Source organism: Rhopilema esculentum, chromosome 18, assembly GCF_057945365.1.
Source record: "Rhopilema esculentum isolate cy_ngs chromosome 18, ASM5794536v1, whole genome shotgun sequence".
In the NCBI taxonomy this organism is placed as follows: domain Eukaryota; kingdom Metazoa; phylum Cnidaria; class Scyphozoa; order Rhizostomeae; family Rhizostomatidae; genus Rhopilema; species Rhopilema esculentum.
The window spans coordinates 267,088-289,289 of NC_142832.1; the positions used below are offsets into that span (position 1 = coordinate 267,088).

Here is a 22,202-nt window from a genome sequence, read left to right on the forward strand (position 1 = left end):
GACTACCGCTCGAGCGGTAATGGCGGTAGTCTGGATCCGCCACTGCTACAGAGCAATTTAAGTAAGCAAAATGGATACAGAGACCTAGCTTACGAATGGAGTGTGGGGAAGAGCGCGGGGCTATTCTGAAGAACAATTCCAACACACATACACATGCATATACAATTCTTTCTAGATTGAGATTTTGGATATCGCAGCTTAATAATGAAATTAATAACCAGTACAACGACAAAGAAAAAAGACATCATGTATTCGTCAACTTCTTGCTACATCATGGACAATTCCAATTAAGACAAATCCATTACAGATTTTGAAGCATAGAATGGATCCATGGTAGTAATTATTGTGCTTAGAAAGATACATAGGATACAATTTAGGAACAAATGCTGATGCAAATGATCTATATTGACACCTGGTGGCTTATGCATTGAGACAAATGAATAATAACTTAGTGTTGCACAACCTGTAGGTTATATTTTTGTAATAACAAGTTGATTGAATTAATTGATTCCTTCAAAACATATCACCTCAGATCTTTATCTCTATTAATATTTTTTATATTTCAAATTGTGCCTAGCCTCTTTGCCTAAGACATCAGTTAGACAATTAAAAAGGTACAGGAAAAGTTAGTGTAAGGGTGGCTCAATGGTTGGGATCAGACAAACTAAGGTTTGTAGTTGGAATTCCTGTAATGACCAAACTGACACATAGAATGAGGAGAGTTTTCAGCTCTCTGAGGAGTGTCTCCAGTGCCGGGTTGAAATCGTGAGATGTAGTCACATTGAAATAAATGACCAGGACTAGCTCTGGAAGCTAGGTAGTAACAAATACACAAGTACAGAGGACCAAAAATCAATAGTTGTATACACACAATATTTAATTTGAATTATTTAAGAACAAAATCCATTTTAACTTTACTAACTTTCACTAATTTTGATAAGCACATTGGTAAACCATTTCTATTAGTTTCCCAGCTTCTTTGAGTTGTTCCATTTCAGAATAACCACCAACAAATTGGCCATTTACAAAAATCTGTGGAACCTTTGATTGAAAAAAGACAACAGTGACAAAAACGAGAATACAGTGCCCCCATATACACAAATAAATCAGATACGTTTATCAAGTTACCAAGGCAGCTCATGCTAAATTTCAAAATTCAAAAATCTTGAAAATCTCCACTCAGTGAGTTCGGACACTGTCAGTCAAGTCTGCAACTATTGAAAAAAATTCTGACTCGATATTATCATCAAAGCAATTTTTTCTAGCACCAAGACACCAAAATATTGAAACGAGAAATCTAACTACCTACATGTCTCAGCTAAATTATTATTATTCCTAAATGCGTGAAATATGTTGTTGTAATTGTATATATACCTGACATAATTGATTGAACATGAATTCTAAGTTACATACCGTTCTTACTCCAGTTTTCAGAGACAGTTCTTTTGAATAGATGAAACTATTTTTACCAAGCAAATCTAACTCGATTACTTTATATCTAACTCCAAGATTGGCCAAAGATAGCTTCGCTTTTTCGCAGAACTTGCATGTCGTGGTTGAGAACATGACGACACAGTTGCTCAAAATGGCTCCCTCGACAGAATCATCATCGACTCTTTCATTATCTTTAATTCTACTGGAAAAAGTTCCTCCCATTTCGCTTTCAAAATAGATTCATTATACAAAATATTTCAATGTGCATGTGCCAAGAAAGGAAAAAATGCTACTGTTAGTAAGCATGGGCCTAAACAGTCTCGTTTTGAGGTCAACCTCATTTACAACTTCTAACTGATGTATCTGATCTATGATCTATAAAAAAGACATTTTTATATTGGATATGATCGATATCTCATTGATATGACACCACAGATCAGCGGATTACCGTATTTCCTCTATAGAACGCCACGGCGTTTATTAAAAACTTCAAATTTTGGATGCGGCGTTTATAAGAGGGCAGCGTTCAATACAAAATGAAAAGTTTGTCAAATGGAAAATGACAAGAAAAGTGCGATGAAAAAAGATCAAAACAGACATTTTTCCCAAAAACACATCACCAAGATTGTGTGAACAATTTTTTAAAATTCATAAAAGATGTGTTCACGTTATGGCAATGTCAAGGAATATCAATATGACACAAAAAATTTAATTGCTTACGACTAGTAAGCATATAAACTATTCGTTACCTCTTGTTTGTTGTGTTTTCTAATTAACGCCGCTTTTCAAGATGCGGCGTCCAATAGAGGGCAGCGTTTATCAGAAGTCGGCGTTTCTTCCAAATGGTTGGCTGAAGGTGCTGCGTTCAATAGACGGCGGCGTTTATCAGTGGGCGGCGCTCATTAGAGAAAATACGGTACACCAATGAGGAGAAAACGTTTAAATTTAGAATTAGATTAAAGATGAGTTACAACTTAACAGAATCATGATTAGATGTTCTCCAATATTATTTTTCTAAACTAAAAACCTTTGTACAGAAATGTGGGATCATTAAATATCAGAATAATAATATTTTAACGTCAATTTCTCTGTTACAACAGAAGCATGTCCTGCACGTAGATTACAATGTTATAAAGTAAGAACACAATGAAGCATTGGTAGTTTAAACTCATTTTAAAGCAAGTCGATAAAGCTTCAAAGCAAATAGAATCGCTTTTGATTTCTTTTCAAATCGGTTATCATAACAAAATTGGGTGTATGTCTAAAATAACACTTGCAGTTCTATCTCCAAAAAATCAGCCAGCCCTAACAGTTATTGATATCAGAAACAAAGTTAAAGTTAATTGTTGTTAACAATTTATTCTATTTTCGTAGGATTTAACATAAATAATAGAACTGCACAGAGTTTTGCTCTGTAACATTTATAAGTATTAAGTATTAGCAAGAAAAAACAAATTTTTCACATGTAAGAAAACAAGACAATTATCAACAGCCAGTTTGTATGTCTGACTACTTCAGTTGTGGACGGAGTAATGCGCAAAGAGAAAGGCGGAGGGCGTAAAAGGCTTGCAGAGAGGGGGGCAACCCCAGGACAAGGTCCCGTTATTATTATTATTATTAAAATTAATATTATTATTCTACATTATTTAAAGTTGGTAGTTAAAGACAAATACAACATCTATTTTAAACCAACTATCTACAAAACCAACTATCTTAAATATTTACATAAATAAAACTTCGGAGGGGGTTTCCACTGATGTTGTTCTACCGACAATTTTTACATTTACAGTTATCACCCTTCCATTCTTTCATCAATATTTTGAATTTATCAACAGACGGTGAGTCTTTTATAGTATCTGGCAGGCTGTTCCAGAGGATGCTGCCCCTGAAAGCTAATCAACTGGTGCCGTAGGTTGTGGTTTTGGCTTTTGGCAGTTGTAATTGTGAACCTGATCTTAGATTATAATTTAGTTCCTTACGCTCGAAAATATTCCACATGAAGGATGGATTTTCATATGACAGGCACTTAGATATTTCTATCATCAGATTTTGTAGGTTATTTACATGGATCCTATCATTACCTTTTTTTGTAGAAGTTCTTCAAAGCTCGATATGTAGTCATTAAAAAGTATTCTCAAAGCTCTTTTGTGAACTCTATCTATTTCTTTGTTTTGAGTTTTACCTCAAAACATCCAGATAAGTGGACACTAATTGAAATTTGACATTATAAATGTATGATACAGGATTTTCCCTTTCTTTTCATCCACGCACTGAGAACGCACTGACTTTTTTGCAAACCTTTTGACACAGTGTTTTCAAGTGTTTCTCAAATTTCAATTCATCGTCAACAGTTATTCCAAGTAGTTTAACAGATCATGTCACTTTAACTATTATAATTCCAATTTCCAAGAGAAATTCTTGATTCTGCTTCAGGCTTAGAAATATTACTTGAAAATAGCCACCATTCTGTTATTTTTAAACCAGTCGAGAGCTCTAGAGACATTATCCTCCAGTCTCGTCGCCACTGATTCAACATCTTTGTCACAAGCTTATATTGTATTATCGTCCGCAAAGTTGCAGACATAGGTGGATTTCATGGCAAAAATGAAATCATTGAGAAAGATATCGAACAAAAGCGGACCGAGAACTGAGCCCTGTGGAACTCCAGACACTATCTTCTGCCATTCACTAAATTTTGAGTCTACTTTGACGCGTTGTTTCCTTTGTGATAGAAAGTTAGAGGTCAATGTAAGACTATTTGACCCAAATTTATAGGCTGCAAGTTTGGCTATAAGTAAATCATGGGGAAAGGTTCTCTAACCGTAGATTTTTAGTAGGACTGGACATTAACTTACTAATTTCTAATTATTATGATTATGTTGCTCTTTCTGTTGGTACCTTTTGCAAGTCTGTTCAGAAGTACACGACCTCTCGTGGCTCTATCAATATTTATAAGGGAATGGGGAATTTACAAAATGAAAACTGATTTAAGTAGAATTTAAGTGAAAACTGATCATTTCAAAATTTGTGAATTCTTTTTACCAACAAGTGAGGGTCATGGGTCCGAAGCCCCATCTTTTTACGTTTCTTATACATGAAGAAAAGCTCTTCAATCACACAAAACTGAGACACATCCCAGCATTATTGACTAAATAATACACATTGTTTATAAATATAATCACTATAAAATAATTTAATCATATATTTACAAATTATTGACTTGATACAAGTTCTGTTTCGCTGTTTGATTGATATCTGAGAAGGTAACCTGAATGGTGCATTTGTAGTCGAGTGATGTTTCCCAAAGCCTACTCCAAAAGTATTTTTGATCGAAAATCTTGTGAAGAACCAAAGGCTTTGTTCATGATTCGTCTTCTTTGCTTTTTGACGGTTCTATGCTGCATATTTCTAAAGCGTGTCGAACGTAAGGACGAATTTCTTCCTTGACAAAATTTCTGAAAAACAAATCCGAAGGTGCAATCGTTATGAACAAATGATTCTATAGCAAGAAAATTAAAGATGAAAATTTCTTTGGAGGTTTAGACCAAAGGAGTAAAACTTTAATATATTGTATTGCTCAAGATTAAATATCAGTGACAAAAACAAAAACAAATGATTTTATTTCGGGCCTTATTTCGGGTTATCTTAGGATGCTAATTTGATAGCTCTTATCAAGTATCGGCAAAAAGAAAATCTTTCTACCATTATATATAACTTTGTAAATGGATTTTGTCGTTGTCATAGAGTAAAGTATTCATTATGAAAAGATAATATTTCTTCGAGAGGGTACTTGGGGTAGAGATCTCTTTAATTATGGTGTACTATATTGTTTATTGATGTTCTGGTGTGGTCGCTGCTAGTCCTAGGCAGCATGAAATGCTCCGGGATAAAACATCTATGATTTAAAACCTCACCCTTTGGCTGAATTCAAACTTAGAAGCCTGAATGACTGAAGCCTGGCCGCTGATATTTAATTATTATTCAATTACTTGTTGTGTAATCTCAGACCGACGACCAGAATGAAAGACAGATTCATCCTCTTAAACCTATCATGGTCATATTACTTTATTCAATATCAGACATCAGTGTCTTGAGTCAACAGAGATTATCCCTTTCTCGCCCTTAAATGAAGAGAGAATTGAGAAGAAAATGAATGTTCGGCATTGATAAAGTCATTTTTATTACAAATCTAATTGGAGGCCCCAAATTTGACAGAATTAGAGAGTAATTGTTGTGACATCAGTAGATTTTGGTAAGAAGGGTTAAAGACCCATTGAACTGGCCATCGGTGTTCTTATGCCGTAATGATTTGATTACCGTAATAATTCGATTATTAAGCCCCCTATTGAATAAGCCATCCCTCCAACCAAAATCAGTCTTCAATGAGCCACTCTTTACTATGAGCGCCACCTCTGTAGTACAGATTATTAAGTTTGGTACCCAGGGAAGTCACTCAAACTTGTTAAACACGGGGAGGTCCATTCACAGTTATCAAAATTCACCCATAAAATGTCACAAATTCACCCTTGTTGTTGAGCACATAAGAGACTACTAGTCATAGTAATTTAGACCGATATGTTCTTTAATTCTTGTTTTTGACATTACTGTTATGTGTTAGTCGAACCCATAAGGATAAAAAAAGGTATATTTTTTAATTGAGTACTAGAAAGCATAAGATCACAAGGGTTGGGAAAGTGATGGCGTCTTAAAAATATGTTTTTCGATTTTTAGAATAGAGGATAATAAAATACTACCAAAAGTGCAATATCAGTTATATATGTTGCGAATTTGTTAAGATATGGCCAGTTAAAGACCTGATTTTTGCTTATGGCTAATATATAACTGTTTTTTGACTGGTTCATAAGTTTGAGAGCCAAGGCCAATTTACATTGGTCTGATGGGGAAGGACCCTAAGCTCATCAGTTCAGGCAGACTTTGAAGATCTCTCGAGTTTCTACATATTTTTATACACTTATCTACGTTACACTAAGTCGCATTTTTTGGTGTTCCACTAGGTTATGGGGACAAAACTCAAGACCACAATAAAAAAGAGGCCGAAAACCAAGTATGCACAACGGGAAAAATGACTTGAACTTATTGTTTCACTTACTTTTTGTAGAGGACAGATATCAAGTCGTATAGCAGATTTCTTTGTTTCTCTCTAAAAAAGAAAACCCAATTATCCCCGTCAGGTTGCTATCGCTTAAGACTATAAATAGAACAAGTTCCAAAGAAAAGAAACCGAAAGAAGACCGCAATTTCGATAAAGGTTTAGTTGATTTGGCAACGAAGAAAGAAATTCGAACATGACAAATATTCGGTAAACAAGCCCATTGAATAACTAAAATTTAGCCAAAAAATAGAAATATATGTTTTTAGTGTTGTTCTTATTCCGTATGTTTCTTTAAAATCTGGATGTGTATGTTAGCTACTTCTCCTGCACATGCGTTTGCTAAAGGTGCAAAAGACATAGCTTTCTCTGTGACCATATTACAGGCAAATCAAATTACTGGCAAATCAAATTAATGGCTCTTTTTGCGGGTAGCTGCCGGGACCACCAAGTAACATATGATAATTCAATCTTATATAAATGAACTCACAGTCTATCTAACTCGATTCTCTCCGCACTTGTGCTGTTTTTTACCAATTGCTGGCCGTTTTCAGGCCATTTTTCAGACTGGCTAGTAACATTTTTCATTTCCAAAGGGTCCTCAACAATCAAAGCCCTGTGTCTGTTTATAAAAGACTTTTTCGTAAGATTTTCGTTTGGAACCTCGATTGAAACCGCAGAAAAGCGTCGCGTGCTTGCAAAAGAGTTTGAATATGACAGAGCTCCTCCGCAGCTACTGCATACTGATTCTCTCCGCGAAAGAAACGGCGGTGGCTTATTGTAATGCCAGAAGTCCCTCGAAGAAGGATCTTCAAAGGCATTTAACTCGTCGATCGTGGAGTGGCTTTCATCTTGGCCAACTGTATCACTTTCCTTTAATGGAACTTCTGACAGCCCTTCTTCAAATGGAGCATGATCCTTAATGTCGGGTTGTCTAGACGAATTGGGAAAGCTCCTTAGTCGATCTCTAAAAGGAAGATAACTCTGTACTTCCTTCTTTTCTCTTCTTTGGACTTTCTTTGCTACGAGCAATGGTGGTTTTGTTGAAAGTGCTGGGAACCCTGCAAATGTAAAAATGATGATAAGTGGATAGTCAATAGCTATAAAAATGAGTTTTGTACTTTACATTGACGAAGGAAGGGGACAGATTTAACTTTTTGGTTTACGCAGAGATTCATCTCCAGCAGATATTGTTGCATAATTTTACAAAATTTGAGACTTCAGCGTTGAAAATAGGCTGATAACATCTAGCAAAAAGGCTCATAGAACTGATCCTCACAGAACTCATAGAACTCAACGAACTGAATAGTTCCAATCTTAGTGATTATGCATTGTGACGAACACCCTTAACTGTCACATGCTGTTTCTTTCCAGGTAGAAAGGGGCACAGTTATGAATAACTTGATCTTGACAACTTAAGCCATCAGCTCCTCAACCAGTGGCTCATTTAAAAGCGGTCGCAAGGTTCGAATAGATCCAAGCAATGCAACGACATTAACATGCAATGCATGCACAATAACGACTATGAAACTAGCCCCACCTGTTGTCCTTCTTTCAGCTAAGAGGTCAGATTTTGGCGACACTGTTGGCTTGAAACTGGTTTTGGAAACTCGTCTGCCACCAAGAAAGGGCCTCTGTGGTGATACTACCTGTCCTCCATTGTCACCTCTGTTTGGATCTTTGGTAAATTCAGAGTCTTTGCGATCGTTGCCAATCTTTGGGAGAACAACAACACTGGGGAGAAGTGCATCCTCTTTTTTTGATCGTGTAAATAAAGGCTTTAAGGCGTCTCTTTGCATTTCTGTGAGACAGGACAGGGAGATTGCCAACTGAGAACTGGACAGATTTCTGCAAAAAAGCAAGTACCTTTCCAGCTGAATGTCGTTCATACCAAGGCTCAATGTGACAATTTATTGATTGAAATTATTTCATTTATCGACACATTGTGAAGGAGGTGTACAAGAGATAACTCGGTAGTTCATTTAAACCATTAGAGCTGCAATGGATCATTTAATGAAAAATATGAAGAGTGCTGAAAATGAGATTGGACGGGTTATTCAGTTACTTTGTCGTTGAATCATAGAATATCAATCCAACATCGTTTACTGAGGTATTGTGGCAGAAGAATAGTGTAAAAGATAACCTAAATAGGTAGACCGTAACAAATGAAACTTGTCACCGTGAATCATTTATGTAGATGATAAAATAGCATTCGACTGCCAAGCCAGAGTCGTGCTTCCTATTTAACTTAACCTATTTATATTGGTTTTAACAAAGCACGGCGATTTACTAAGGCTTCTATCTTCTTTACTAAAAACAAAAAAATGAAAGTTTATAAGAAATCATGAAAAGCAGATTGGGTAGGCATGCGGATCACGCATTAAAATATGCAAACAATCTTTTGGTGGTACAAAACTTGAAAATGGCTTTGAAAAAAGCAAACATTTAGTAAACTAAAGCTTTTCGTCTGACACTCTTCAGAATTTGAAACGTCAGAACATAGACCGAAAACTCCACGCTAGGAAATATATATACCCAGTTGTGGATCGGAACAGGCCAATCAGAAACAGGAGCACATGACTGTTGAGGTTGACCAATCAGTGCCGCTTGCCTATTGAGAATGTTACCAATGGACATGGTATCAAGGACTCTTTTACGTTCGCTGAGTTCATGCAAAACTTGAACATCAAAAACGAAACATCTTTCATGTGTTCTTTTGACATTAGCTGCCTTTTCACAAATGTCCCTTTGAGTGAGACCATCAAAATATGTGCCGACGCTTTGTACCGGAGCGAGCTTAATAGCCCACCATTCCCAGAGGAAGTATTCATTGAACTGATGGAAACTGCAACACGTTCAGTTGAATTCAGCTTTAACAATGAAATGTACCAACAAAAGGATGGTGTCGCTATGGGTAGCCCTCTGGGACCGGCCTTGGCCAATATCTTTGTCGGCTTTCACGAAGAGCGTTTGTTTGACTGCGACCAAAAACCAGGTGTTTATTTTCGGTATGTGGATGACACATATACAATTTTCAAAACAGAGGCTGAGTGTGATACTTTCCTAAAATGCTCTAATGGCCTTCACACAGCCCTACAGTTTACATTTGAAAAGAAAGAAAATAACTCCTTGCCATTTCTAGATGTTTTGGTTGAAAAATCTGACACTGGATTTCTCACTAGTGTAAACCGTAAACCCACATTTTTGGGGTTATCCACTCGATGGAGTTCGTTTTGCCCAAAACAAAGAAAAATCAGCCTCATCGAAACGCTTACACATAGGGCACTGATGATTTGTTCCAAGTCTGAACTCGACTCGGAAGTTGAAAAACTAACTAAGATCTTTCTGGAGAACGGCTATCCAGAGGATGTTATTTCAGTTTACATTAAGGAGAAGATAGGAAATTTATCCTCAAAAGTGCCCGGTCTATCTAAAACTACCCTGGATCGGTGACAGTTCCCTACGTTTTGAAAGTCAAATAAAAAAGGCCATTAAGCCTGATTTACACGAGACGAATTTTTTCGTGCGAAGTGAATTTTTCGCCGCGAATGCGCGAAAAATATGCGCAGAAGTAGAGATTAGAAAATTCGCTGCGAAAAAGTAGAAACCATTCCTACTTTTTCGCTGTGAAATTTTTCGACTTGTAAAAAAAACAATCAGAACAGTATTGGAAGACACCTGACTTCTGTTTTGGTTTCAGATGGCCTACGTTTTTCCGCATTCTTTTTCTCAAACACTCTCGCCTTTAAAACGTCAATAAAATAGGTCGGTAATTATCCATTTCCTGTTCCTTGTACACAATCCATGTAAGTTGATTTATAGCAGATTATTATTCAAACATTTGAATTTCAAATTTACGAAAACTGGCTTGAAAGTTTCATCGCTCTACCAATATGGCAGAAATAAAAAAAAGGCAAGAATTTCTTCAAATTGCCTTATTGCTGGCTGCTTATTGGCCTGCTCAACAGCAACAGTTTTAAGCAGATGCACTAACAGGATCTCGCATGCTTTTGCAAGCTTCGATAGCAACCTTTGAAAGTATTTGAAGAAGTTATCCTGGTCTTATAAATGTAAACGTAAATCTCTCTTACCGAAAGATGAAATTCCCCCTTCTGAAGATGTCCTGAATAAATTTTTCTAATCCAGTATCGCTTTTTTGATAAATTTAAAATTTTAAACTTGCTGATAAGAGCACTTCGGACAGTCGCTATATTCTTTTGTAATGTTCGCAGCGAATTCGCAGAAAATTTCACCAGTGTAAATTGAACTTCGAATTCGAGAGAAAAATTCGCAGCTAAAAAATTCGTGGCGAAAAATTCGCTCTGCGCGAAAAATTCGTCTCGTGTAAATCAGGCTTTACAAATTGTTTCCTTGCAGTCAACCCACGTGTTGTTTATAGTACGAAAAAGGCCCTTCCGTCAATTTAAAAGGACTGCGTTCCTGCCACACAAAAAAGTTCCGTTGTATATGAATTTACGTGCCAGTGTGATTCTGGCTACGTAGGACGCACTACCCAAAGATTGAAAGATAGAATAAAACAACACGTCCCGTCTAGTGTTGGAAACAAAACTCATCCCCAAAGAGAACAGCCACCTCGGTCTTGCAGATCTAAAAGTACAACTAAAACCTGCGATTCTGCTATCGGGCAGCATTTACTGGAAAACCCAGATTGTGCAAAAAACTATAATGGCGACATGTTTCGGATTATTGGTAAAGCCCGATCGTCGTTCCACCTAGCAGTTTTGGAATCTATCTACATAAGCACGAAAAAACTGCTACTGTGTAGACAAAAGGAGTTCGTTATCACCTTAGGACTCCATTGGTAACATTCTCAATAGGCAAGCGGCACTGATTGGTCAACCTCAACAGCCATGTGCTCGCGTTTCTGATTGGCCTATTTCGATTCACAGCTGGGTATATATATTTCCTAGCGAAGAGTTTTCGATCTTTGTTCGGACGCTTTAAACTCTGAAGAGTGTCAGACGAAAAGATTTAGTGTACTCAAATGTCTGCTTTTTTCATAGGGAAATAAAAAAAAACAAACATATATATGCTTGAGTACTTTGTGACTGGGATTAGCACAAATAGTAATTTTCGATTACGTAAACACAATTCTACATCTGCGAGCACTACTTCAAAATTTCACATCAGCATTTTAAAAACAAATGTAAAATAACCAAACCCAGTCTTTTTAAAAAACATCTTATTTAGGAATTGAATTTCAACAGAGGTGAAGTTAATGCTGTAAACTTTCAATGATGCAGAATGAGCCACGATAGTTTTCTCGAGCACCGCAGCATTCAAAGGGTAGACCAACCAAGGGCTAAGAATCAAAACAGAGGCACAGTGAACAGTGAGTCAAATTTTTGTAGAGTTAAAGAAACAATCCGACAAAGCAGCGAAACACTGAACTTCACCAAGAAATTTAGACTCTATAGCCCCCTGGCCTTAACCACTGCCCCCATGAAAGAGCTGTGATAACATTTCAATCAGAACAGCAACGTGAGAACTTTAAACAGGTTCTTCTGTAACTTATCGCAAGTTTTATTCAGTAGCAGAAGAGATCGCACATTCACACAAAGGTACCTGGCAAGGCTTTTCCATGGAGCTTAGATTGTTGAGAACGTTCTAACTCAATAAAGCGAAGAAATATTTTCTAAACTGCCTTGTTCGGTTTTAAACTTGATTTGAATCTATTTATCATCTGATTAGTGTGTTTGAAATATCGTATCTGCAAAGAAATTTGTTTTGAAATGTAAATATCAAGTAACGAAATCATCAATTCTAGTTTTTTCATAAATATTAATGGATGAGTTTTATTGAATTAATTCTAACTTGTTGCGTTGTGTTGGGCTTGTGAAAATTTTATTCTTTATTTGGCCAATAGTTTGAAGTGAAAACATTGTCTGGACATTTCCTGGGTATAAGCAGTGGTAGATAGTAAAAATGCTCAATTTTTCTACCGTATCACGACCTAGATAAAAACAATAGACCAATCAAGGTGCAGCAAGAAAATGGCAAGCTATAGTCACATAATGCATTTGCACATCATTGTGGTATAAGAAAGTTAGGACACCAGGCATCCTGAAGACAAAAATTGTTATATTCACATCACATTGATTGCAAATGTTAAATTATTGTGGATCTATATACTACATTGATGTGACTTGCAAGACAAAAATTCAAGACAAAATCCAAGACCAGACTGTCTGGAACTTGTTGGTCTCGGTGGTTTAGTTGCCTGCGATGGCTAAAGATATATGAAAAATGATACGCATCAAAACAGTCGTCAAGGTTAGTTGTCTCCTCAGCAAAAAGACCGTTTGTTTATGTTCAGATCTTTGTGTTCGGAGTTCAGAGTCCAGTGTTCATCATTCTTGCTAACCATACTTTCATACTTTAAAAACCTTCCTCAAGAAATTGATTTAAACAAGGCGGGGTTCGGTTGTGGCTGTAGCTTTTTTCAGTGGCCCCCCCTTCTTCATGATGTTTGACCTCGTGAATTTGTGTTTTAAACCAAAGGGGTCGTATGTACTCAAATGCTCTTCTTGGTGGAGGCATGCCTTTATTGCAACACATCTTGAGACAACAAAGGTAAAGACAACGGGCAGGGACAAATGATGAAAAAGCAGGCTTGGTTCGCCTATGTTGTGTTTTTATCAATTGATGTAGTGTATCTCATAAATTTCAGTAAGGTGATCCAGGGCTTTGATACTGTGTTGCTTTGAAACAAATATAAGCGAATTGCCGTTGACAATTACCGTGGCGTTATTATAAACATTGCTCTGAATGCCACTACGAAATTCTCGCGTTATTTTGGTCTCCACAATGACGAAGTTCAAAATATCAACACTGAGTTTAACATGGAGAATAAGATAATCTTTTTATCAAAATAAGATTGTGTTGCATTATGTGGTTCTCGATTATCAACAAACCCGTATTTCCGAAGAGATGAGCAGCAAATCTATATGAATAAAACCATAACATATTTTGTAAAGCTAGTTGAAGAATTCCATTTAATTTGAACTATTTGCAATTGTCATTACATTCATTTTGAATCAGAATGCTTTAAAATTTTTCCAGCCTCGATATTCTTAATTTTCATTTTGAGTCTGAATATATTCTTAAACTATTCTTATTTTTTTCTCTAATCTTATTCTTATACTATTCTTATTTAACTCTTCAACAAAGACAACGCTTTTTGAAAAACAAGATATGCCAGTTCTTTAGGCACAAGGCATTTTACACGAGGCTGAGCAATATTCTTATGTTTTCCTTAAAATAAGATGATTCTGAGCCTGAATATTATGAATAACAAATTTCTTACAAAAGAAAAAAGTTTATAAATGTTTGTTTATTTTCATAAATTCTCTTGGGCTACGACGGAACAACGCTCTCCCCCAAGGAGGTCTATTTGGGATGGGGGAAAACATTTTGATGGAAGGGGGAAAAGCAAAAGCAATTATGAAGCCTTCGTTCAAATATTTGCTCTAGTTTTTTCGAAGGACAAAATACTTAGCAATCTGCTTGAATGTCAAAAGTTACTTTTAAAATACAAGATTGGAACAGCTGCTCAGAATTCTAAAACAACGTGGATGAATTTTGAATTTGGTCGCTTGATTCAAAGTATTCCTGAAGGAAAATCGAAAATGCAGTCAGGTCAACAGATGGGAAAAATTCTAGATAATGGTATTAAAAGTAAACGAACAAATATCAAAGAGATACTAATAAAGGCAAATACTTACAAGGAGATGAGAAAATATATCTATTTGCAAAATTCAGACGTACCTTGAGCCAATTCAAGCGAGCGTACAGGTTGGCAGATTTTCTCGCTACCACAGAGATAACGACAGCCTTAAAATCACGACTTCTTAGTTGTGAAATGAAATTAATGATTCCATTTCCTATCAATAATGCATGCATTGTAAGCGATATCTGCTGCGTAGCAAGGTGCTGTTGGTCAGAGAGCCTGATCCAAATGAACAATGCAGCCAATTTCCTATCACGTGGTAGTTCATAAGAACAATTCCAGAAAATCGAATCTTCTTGCATTTTCCTTTGCAATTTAATTTGCTGTGAAAATATTTGTATATTCCTTTGGTTAATATGAATTTTATGTCCGCTTTTCTCATCGGTGCTATATCGAAGCCATTCTTTACGACACTGCCTCAGTTCAAAAGCACTCGAAACACGGCAATATCATTGAGACACGGTGGACAAAATTCACGCCAAAGTTGTGAGGGTTTTGAAAACAGGGTTGCAAGTTAATGCTGAAAATAGTATCAATATCATTGTTTCCATGACATTGAGGTGTTACCTCTTTGCTTTTAGTCAGGGACGCCGGAGAAGGGAACCCTGTTGCCTTTTGATAGGAGGAGCAAGAGGGACCAGAGTGCCCTTTTCATTAATGTGCATTTAAAATTGTTTATTTCGCAATAATCAGAGAGATTCTTAGGAAATTCTGATTTAAGTGCTAAATTCATGACAACATTTCTCAAAACTTGTAAAAGAAACCCTTATTCCAAAAGTTAGCCAATTTTCAAGATACCTACCAAAGTTCGAAATAAAATGGCATTTAGTAGAAAGAATAAGTAGAAGCTGGGAGTTATCTTTCAAATTCCCTTTTACTAAAGCCTTCCCCCCCCCCTTGCCCCTTGGTTGTTCCGGCGTCCATGTATTTAGTTATCCTAATAGTCATGACCTATATGACGACAAATTGTCGTCTTGTGAGGCTAGAATCCTCAGGTTCATAACCTTCGGCCGATAAGAATATATTGAGGAATGCTATTACAAATTTGCGTCGATTTACAAGACATCGGAGATACGATATTGACAGTTCTTTCAGTTTGTTGTTCGTAGCGTAAAGATCAAAATTCCACAGCATTTGCTCACGGTTTACCAGAAAAAGCCCTTTCGAAAGTAGTGACAATTTTATTACGCGTGACAAAACAATTAAGGATGAAAAAAGGAAACTTCACTGTATCAAATGATGAAGGCTAGATAAAATAATGTTGTAGGACGCGATAAGCTTCGAATGCACGTTTAGAGAGACCTGGTTGCACAGAGTGGGCAATTTGCCCAGCAAAAATGATATTTTCCTAGCAAAATAACTTTATTAGAACAGAACGGTGGCAAAATCTGGCAAAATATACCCTTACAATTTTCAAAGGTTTAGATTGTATCATAAGTGTATTAATTTCCCGTCTCCTGCAGTGATGTTTATCACAGAGTTGCACTTGTTTTATCACATTAGCAACCGAGTGTTCTTTTGGCCTACTAGTTACAATGAATGAATCCATCATGAAAAAAGATACGTGAACACAATGCAATACTTTCTTACCAAGTTGTCGCTTTAAACTTATTCTCGGTATGCCGAACTATCAGCAGCCAACTCACTTCTCAGCTGTGACGTTTGGTGTAATTTTCGCGTACAGTCATTCATATTTGCATTATGGCAAACAGGGAGACCGCTAGCTATACGGTTGAGCTGACACTGTCAATGCCCTTTTCTCCTTGCCGCATAATATGACCATTTTCTGTTTATCTGTTCTTTTATCTTATAGTTCGTCCAACTGTTTAGTTCGACGCTCCCCCGCAGCTCTCACGTTCTCGGCCAGACAACTTGCCGTTGAGCGTTCTGCGGCTTTGCAAAGAAAATAAACAGAACAATTTAATCAGAGAAACAGAAAAATGTGATTGAAAATGTGAAACCTCTTATAGACCATTTCCTTATCTCGAAAATTGACGTAAAGCATGCACCTTCAATGTGCTGTGTTTACCAGCGTGATGCGAAGACCCCAAGGATCATATTCTAGTCCAATACTTTTGTATGCTAACGATTTCTAAAAATATAGCGGCACTTCGCTGAAGAGATTTAGGCTTGCTTCTCTCTGGAAAATGTTCAATGTTGGAATTTGGATTTAATTTGTTGGATTTATATTGAAATTATTTAGTGTATGGTTAAAGAAAACCCGTACTTCTTTTGCTAGAATAGAGATCAAATCGTTAAAAGTAACTCTTGCTGTTTTTCTTGGATTAGATGTTTTATTCTTATGATTATGGCTTTGAAAAAAGCAGACATTTGAGTACACTAAATCTTTTCGTCTGACACTCTTCAGAGTTTAAAGCGTCCGAACAAAGATCGAAAACTCTACGCTAAGAAATATATATACCCAGTTGTGAATCGAAATAGGCCAATCAGAAACGCGAGCACATGGCTGTTGAGGTTGACCAATCAGTGCCGCTTGCCTATTGAGAATGTTACCAATGGAGTCCTAAGGTGATAACGAACTCCTTTTGTCTACACAGTAGCAGTTTTTTCATGCTTATGTAGATAGATTCCAAAACTGCTAGGTGGAACGACGATCGGGCTTTACCAATAATCCGAAACATGTCGCCATTATAGTTTTTTGCACAATCTGGGTTTTCCAGTAAATGCTGCCCGATAGCAGAATCGCAGGTTGAAAGATGTTGAAATAGAAGTCTATGACACAGTACCCACGGTTTAAGTGTTTTGCTTCGACTTCTCGCAAAAACTAACGAGTCACAACTTTCGTGTACAAAATCCCCTTTTGATGCCAAACAGTAGAACTGCAAGTTATGGAAACAGATCGCTCAGATTCCAAGGGTCGAAGATCTGGAACTCACTTCCAGATAAAATCAAAACAGCCCAAAATTCATAAGAATTCGAAAAATTTGATTAAAACTTGTTCTCTTCACAGTAACTGAACTGTCTTTTGCAATCCTTCATGTTAGTCTGAATTAGCATTTTTCTATTTTTGTAACAACCAACATAGAATAAATCATATTTAACTATATTTAACTGACATGCTCCAATTTCAAAAGAACTATCGAGCCAAGCGGTCTTCCACCGCACACGTCATTAAAGTGCAATAACGAGCTGTAGTTATTTGAAACTCGTACCCTTCAACCATTGCATAGTGAGCACTTAAAGCCCGATGCCTTGAAAATTTTTTCTCCAGAATTTTGTCAGTTTGAAGCTAAAAACTATTGATTTGGGACACTTTTTAACAGTTACAGATTTCAACAGGAAAAATGGGACCCCCAACGTCCACATTCACGTGTCCCTGCTGGTAAAATCGAAGAAGATACTTCGCCAACTCAAGCTCGTTAATCCTCTTAATTCTATTGAAAAAGAGCACAAAAGACTGAGTAGGTTCGCAGACAAAAAGCACGGGTTCAACAGAGCTTCGCTGAATTTTGGATGGAAAAAACAGCATAGAACTGGGCAATAACTTCCACTTAGAATCGTATTTCCATTGCCATTTTAATAAAATATAAAAACAATCGACAGCCGAGCCTACGGACAAGAGATCCAGTGGCATATTGACAAGCAGAAAAATATTCGAGAACAACTGGGCTGAAAAGGTTTAGGGAGCAATGCTTGCTGTTTGGTGGCACAATAAAATGAGCTTATTGCCTAAACAATTACTTCTGCTGTGGTTCAAATGTACCCAGTAAATATCTTCTACAATAAGACTTTTAGAAGAGGAATTGGTCAAGAGCATAAATAGAACAGGTTTCGCTTTGCACCGTTTTTTGACTCTATGAACAGTGACAAAAAACTGAGCTGTAAAGATACAGAACAACGGAGGCATTTTGATTATCAAATTGAAACATGAAATTGCATTGATGAATATCCATCCTTTGCACATTGGAAAAAAGCAAACTTTTATCTCTACATATGGAAAACATTGCAAGTTCTCATGATGCTGTGGAAAGAGTAGAAATTACCATTCTATCTATACATGAAAAAAGGCTACGCATATTTACACATTGTTTCAAATCCATTAAGGTTTGAAAAAATCCGTGAAAGAAAGGCACCAGTTGGTTCCAAGATGACATGACAAAAGCCAACCACTTAAGTAAAAAATTGCTTTGTCTATCTTTGCGGGTAAATGCAAACAGCCTAATGATAAGATGTCATCATTCAAACCACTCTTTCCTTCAATAACAATGCTTTGCCTAGATCCTCCTATTAAAGAGCAAAAAAAAAAATTGGCTATAAATTCTGCTGATCGTTCTTGGCTGTCTACCAGGAGGTTTGTTCAACACATGATTCCTTATATGCTGTGCTTTTGGTTTCTTCAGTAGGAAAAATCCTTTTTAGTCTCCCTTTCGAGTGCTGTACCAAACATAAAGGCTGCAAATGTTTGCTAATATCCAAAATCGCATTATCATATTCATCAGAACTCAGTTACTGTGAACCTTTATTTATCATTATTTTTCAAACATTGCAGGGAAACTGAAGCAGGCAAGCACGAGCAAAACGATCATGGACGGAATTTTTAGGTTGAGTGGTCGCTTGAAAGCAAATCAAAGCATGAGAGAATTCCTCGCAGAGATGATGGGAACATTTATACTTATGGTAGTATCATTGTTATAAAAGCAAATTCAGAGGTTTTTAGTCACATCTCAAAACAATTTTGTTTTGCCTCTTATAACATGGCAGTAGGAAGATTTTGGAAAAGAAGGGACAGAACATAAATATTGGGAGAAAACAAGGAAAAATACAGCTGACATAATTTCCACATTTGATTGGATACATCAACAAATGGATTAAAATTTTTCAAAGCTTTTCTTTCCTTTGAGTACCTTGCTGACCTTCAGAACATTGAATCGGACAGTTTTACTCAATGGTCGACACTGGCCAACAGTCACAAGGTCACCCATCTGCACATCCCTAGAAAAACAATACAACAGACAATGCTAAGACATGTCCAAATGACCTTGAATCTATGATATGTAATAAAGACAGTGATGGGTGGAGCTCAGATCAAAACTTCATAATCAATGAATTCATACGAACGAGACTAAAATGTCATCATTGCTCCTCTTATGATATTCAATTGAGTTTTTACCCCATCATAAACAAGGTGCTAATGGCAATGCAAACTACGGGCAAAATTCTGAGTAATTGCCTAAATTGATTAAAAAGACCATTTTGGAAGAGATAAAACATAGAACATTTATATATGAATGAGTAAAACCGATAGCAAGTAAGCAACAAAAGTTACAAAGACACAGCCTGAAATGGTCAGCTAGCAGGGGTGGACAATTTGGTCTCCCATGCACCAGGAACAACCGGTTTTATCTGTGAGAGAGTGCTTACCGTAGGGTAACTGTCAGGTGACCAAATTTTAACTGGAATTGTCCACCCCTGTAACTGGAATTGGCCATATGAGAGAGACCACTGAAAGAGCTGCTGGTCTCCCTCTGGGGGACCACCTTTTTACGTGAATTGTCCACCTCTTTTTGGGTCAAAAATTTGATGGCAAAAATGAAATTCTATGTATTAAGAACAGCTTGACACTAGAAATGAAGCTTGCAAAACGTTGCAATGCTTGGAGAAGGCCCACAATGTGCTTTCTTAGACTAGTGAGGAATCAGCACTGCAATCTAACATACCAACACCATTAAGTACTTCACAAATAAACATTTGTCATCATAACATGGAATCATTACTGTTTCCTTAATATATAGATGTTTTCAATGACAAAATTTTTTCAAAAATTTAAAGCTGCAGCTGTTAAAAGATTTGTTTAGTGTATAGAGAGCTAGCTTCCCCCTTGAAATCAGTGCAAATAGCACAAATGCACAATGCTATAACTTATACCAACACTCAAAAATTGATCACTACAGAGTGGTTAAAATATCTTGACAGTGGTTTAGCAATGGTTTATAGAGATAAAACTTTGCACCAATGTATACCTGAAACAAGGTGAGACGTGAGCTGCCAAGTTCTTGTGTCTCTTCTCAAATCGATTGTACTTTTTGATGTAGTGCAAATAGTCCCTTCTCATGACAAGTGTTCTTTTCATTTTCATGCTTTGGACAATCCCAGTCAGAATACGTCCTCTTATACTGACATCACCAGTGAAAGGGCATTTTTTGTCAATGTATGTCCCTTCAATTGCCTGTAAACATTAACAATTTTTCAATACTGGCTTGGAATGATGAAAAACTGCACTCAAGCACTCAAGAAAAGATAAAATTAAAAGACAAAAGTGAATGTAAAAATTCCACATTTTGCGACAATTTTCCTACATACCTATACAAAAGAAAACTTTGTTGGAATACTGCTGCCATGTAAACATTATATTTTTTCCTCTGTCAGTTGTTATGGTCAAGAGGAATCATTTCATGTACACAAGCTCAATCTTGTATAGGCAATGACAACATCATTCATATAATTAGCTTTTCTAATCTGTTTTCAGTTAGTATATAATTGAGTATATAGCGTATGTTTAGACTTGACCACTTGTCTTTTGCAGATGCTTCAAACAACTTATAAGATGGAAATATTATCAGAAGAAATGAATTGAACTTAGCAGTAACCTCTCTTGGCGTTTTGAAACCTAGGCCAACATTTCTTAGAAATCTCTGTTCTTTGGCTTTAGTGACTTTTCCAACAACCCTCTTCTTATTCTGGAAGATGGGTCGTTGCTTCTGATAGGCTCTTTCTGTCTGCAAAAACAAAAAAGGAGTCAAAGAGATTTCTCAATTTTATTTACAGAAAGTTTTCTTGAAAAGTCCCAGCTATGATTCTATAACAGCTGCCTGCCTACCTGCAGCAATTCTACAGTTGGATACAAACTTTCTCCAGCAAGAATTTCTTTTATTTTTATCTACCAAACCTACAGAGTGCAGAGGCTTCGAGCAAAAATACCATTGAAAGTTAGAGCTGACTGATTGATTTATAGGTGCAGTGTAAATTTTAAAAAGGAACATGCTTTCAAATTACTTTGTCAGCAATAACAAGCACAGGTTTGATAAAAAAGTACAGTTGATGAATTTGTCAGCAAAAGGCAGATGAAGTTCCTAGTTGCTATAGGTGTCCCTTAACTAACTTTGAAGCCTAAGCTTTAGCAGCATTAAATACTCAGGATATGATGTTGGACAGCCCATTTGAATACTGGGGTTGTTTTGAGGCTGGTATCCACTACAACCAAGCCTTTCTCAAGTTTATAGATCTTTTTTCATGAGGAAAGATCATTGGCACCGGCTTAACATCATTCTTGTTTAAATCTTTGATTTGTCTAACATAATACCACAATTTTAATAATATTTCTACCTTGGTATTGCCAATATTTTTCTTGAAAAAAACTCTGGATTAGATCAGTGTGAGCAGAGATGCGGACTTCAATAAATTGGCCTAAATCTACCGTACCAACCTGGGAATGAGTTCAATTATAATACACGCATGTGAAACGGTTCGTGACGATTCTCAAATTAACTTATTTTGTAACAAACAAATGAATCTAAAACTATATGGATCACAAGGCAGTTACAGTACGATTTTTTTGCCTAAATAAAAAAGAATTAAATTACCGTAAACCTCAATACAGCAGAAATCGAATATGTATGCAACAATAGTGCGACCCAGAATTAAGAAATTGGCCGTATCTTGACCATTTTGACAACATCATATGTTAGATCATCAAAAGACACAAAAAATTAAGTCCGTCGAAAGGTTATTCAAGGCGAAATAAACTCCAACCTGTTCAGACATTCTCAGTAAGTCCTCGTAGCAAAGGAAGGGCAAAAGAAATATCACGTTGTCGAGAGCCTCTTTATCGCTCAGTCCCAGACTCTTTTCGTTACCAGATCTCTCAAATGTGGCGCGTTCTTTCGAAAT

The 22,202-nt window shown here is 36.5% G+C and overlaps 3 protein-coding genes across 4 annotated transcripts; all 3 read right to left on the reverse strand.

Annotated features, from left to right (window-relative positions):
- Positions 1-859: 859 nt before the first annotated feature.
- LOC135680998 (glutaredoxin-2, mitochondrial) lies at positions 860-1,760 on the reverse strand. Its single transcript, XM_065195249.2, has 2 exons — positions 1,414-1,760; positions 860-1,041 (listed from the first exon to the last, which is right to left on the reverse strand). Exons 1-2 carry the CDS (start codon positions 1,654-1,656, stop codon positions 928-930), a joined length of 357 nt encoding a protein of 118 aa, XP_065051321.1. The 5' UTR covers positions 1,657-1,760; the 3' UTR covers positions 860-927.
- Positions 1,761-4,569: 2,809 nt separating this feature from the next.
- On the reverse strand, positions 4,570-18,933 carry LOC135681061 (uncharacterized). 2 transcript variants are annotated; one of them, XM_065195343.2, is made up of 5 exons: positions 15,885-18,933; positions 8,085-8,392; positions 7,035-7,605; positions 6,545-6,595; positions 4,570-4,889 (listed from the first exon to the last, which is right to left on the reverse strand). In XM_065195343.2, the coding sequence occupies exons 2-5, from the start codon at positions 8,341-8,343 to the stop codon at positions 4,796-4,798; spliced, it is 975 nt and encodes a 324-aa protein (XP_065051415.2). In that variant the 5' UTR covers positions 8,344-8,392; positions 15,885-18,933; the 3' UTR covers positions 4,570-4,795. The 2 variants fall into 2 exon arrangements, with proteins under 2 accessions (XP_065051415.2, XP_065051416.2); XM_065195344.2 differs by having other exon boundaries at positions 14,333-18,933.
- Positions 18,934-19,086: 153 nt separating this feature from the next.
- LOC135681071 (small ribosomal subunit protein uS17) lies at positions 19,087-22,199 on the reverse strand. The gene is made up of 4 exons (XM_065195357.2): positions 22,065-22,199; positions 20,903-21,031; positions 20,276-20,481; positions 19,087-19,247 (listed from the first exon to the last, which is right to left on the reverse strand). Exons 1-4 carry the CDS (start codon positions 22,074-22,076, stop codon positions 19,124-19,126), a joined length of 471 nt encoding a protein of 156 aa, XP_065051429.1. The 5' UTR covers positions 22,077-22,199; the 3' UTR covers positions 19,087-19,123.
- Positions 22,200-22,202: the final 3 nt, after the last annotated feature.

What these genes read in the sequence shown, in the direction of transcription:
- LOC135680998 (XM_065195249.2), bottom strand. Translation starts at nt 1,656, where the DNA reads ATGGGAGGAACTTTTTCCAGTAGAATTAAAGATAATGAAAGAGTCGAT. An exon ending in TGAAAACTGGAGTAAGAACG is followed by an intron (nt 1,042 to 1,413) that starts GTATGTAACTTA and finishes TTTCAATCAAAG; the next exon opens with GTTCCACAGATTTTTGTAAA.
- LOC135681061 (XM_065195343.2), bottom strand. Translation starts at nt 8,343, where the DNA reads ATGCAAAGAGACGCCTTAAAGCCTTTATTTACACGATCAAAAAAAGAG. An exon ending in AGCTGAAAGAAGGACAACAG is followed by an intron (nt 7,606 to 8,084) that starts GTGGGGCTAGTT and finishes TTACATTTGCAG; the next exon opens with GGTTCCCAGCACTTTCAACA. An exon ending in AGAATCGAGTTAGATAGACT is followed by an intron (nt 6,596 to 7,034) that starts GTGAGTTCATTT and finishes TTTCTTTTTTAG; the next exon opens with AGAGAAACAAAGAAATCTGC.
- LOC135681071 (XM_065195357.2), bottom strand. An exon ending in GTTTCAAAACGCCAAGAGAG is followed by an intron (nt 20,482 to 20,902) that starts GTTACTGCTAAG and finishes TAATGTTTACAG; the next exon opens with GCAATTGAAGGGACATACAT. An exon ending in CACGTCTCACCTTGTTTCAG is followed by an intron (nt 19,248 to 20,275) that starts GTATACATTGGT and finishes TTGTTTTTCTAG; the next exon opens with GGATGTGCAGATGGGTGACC.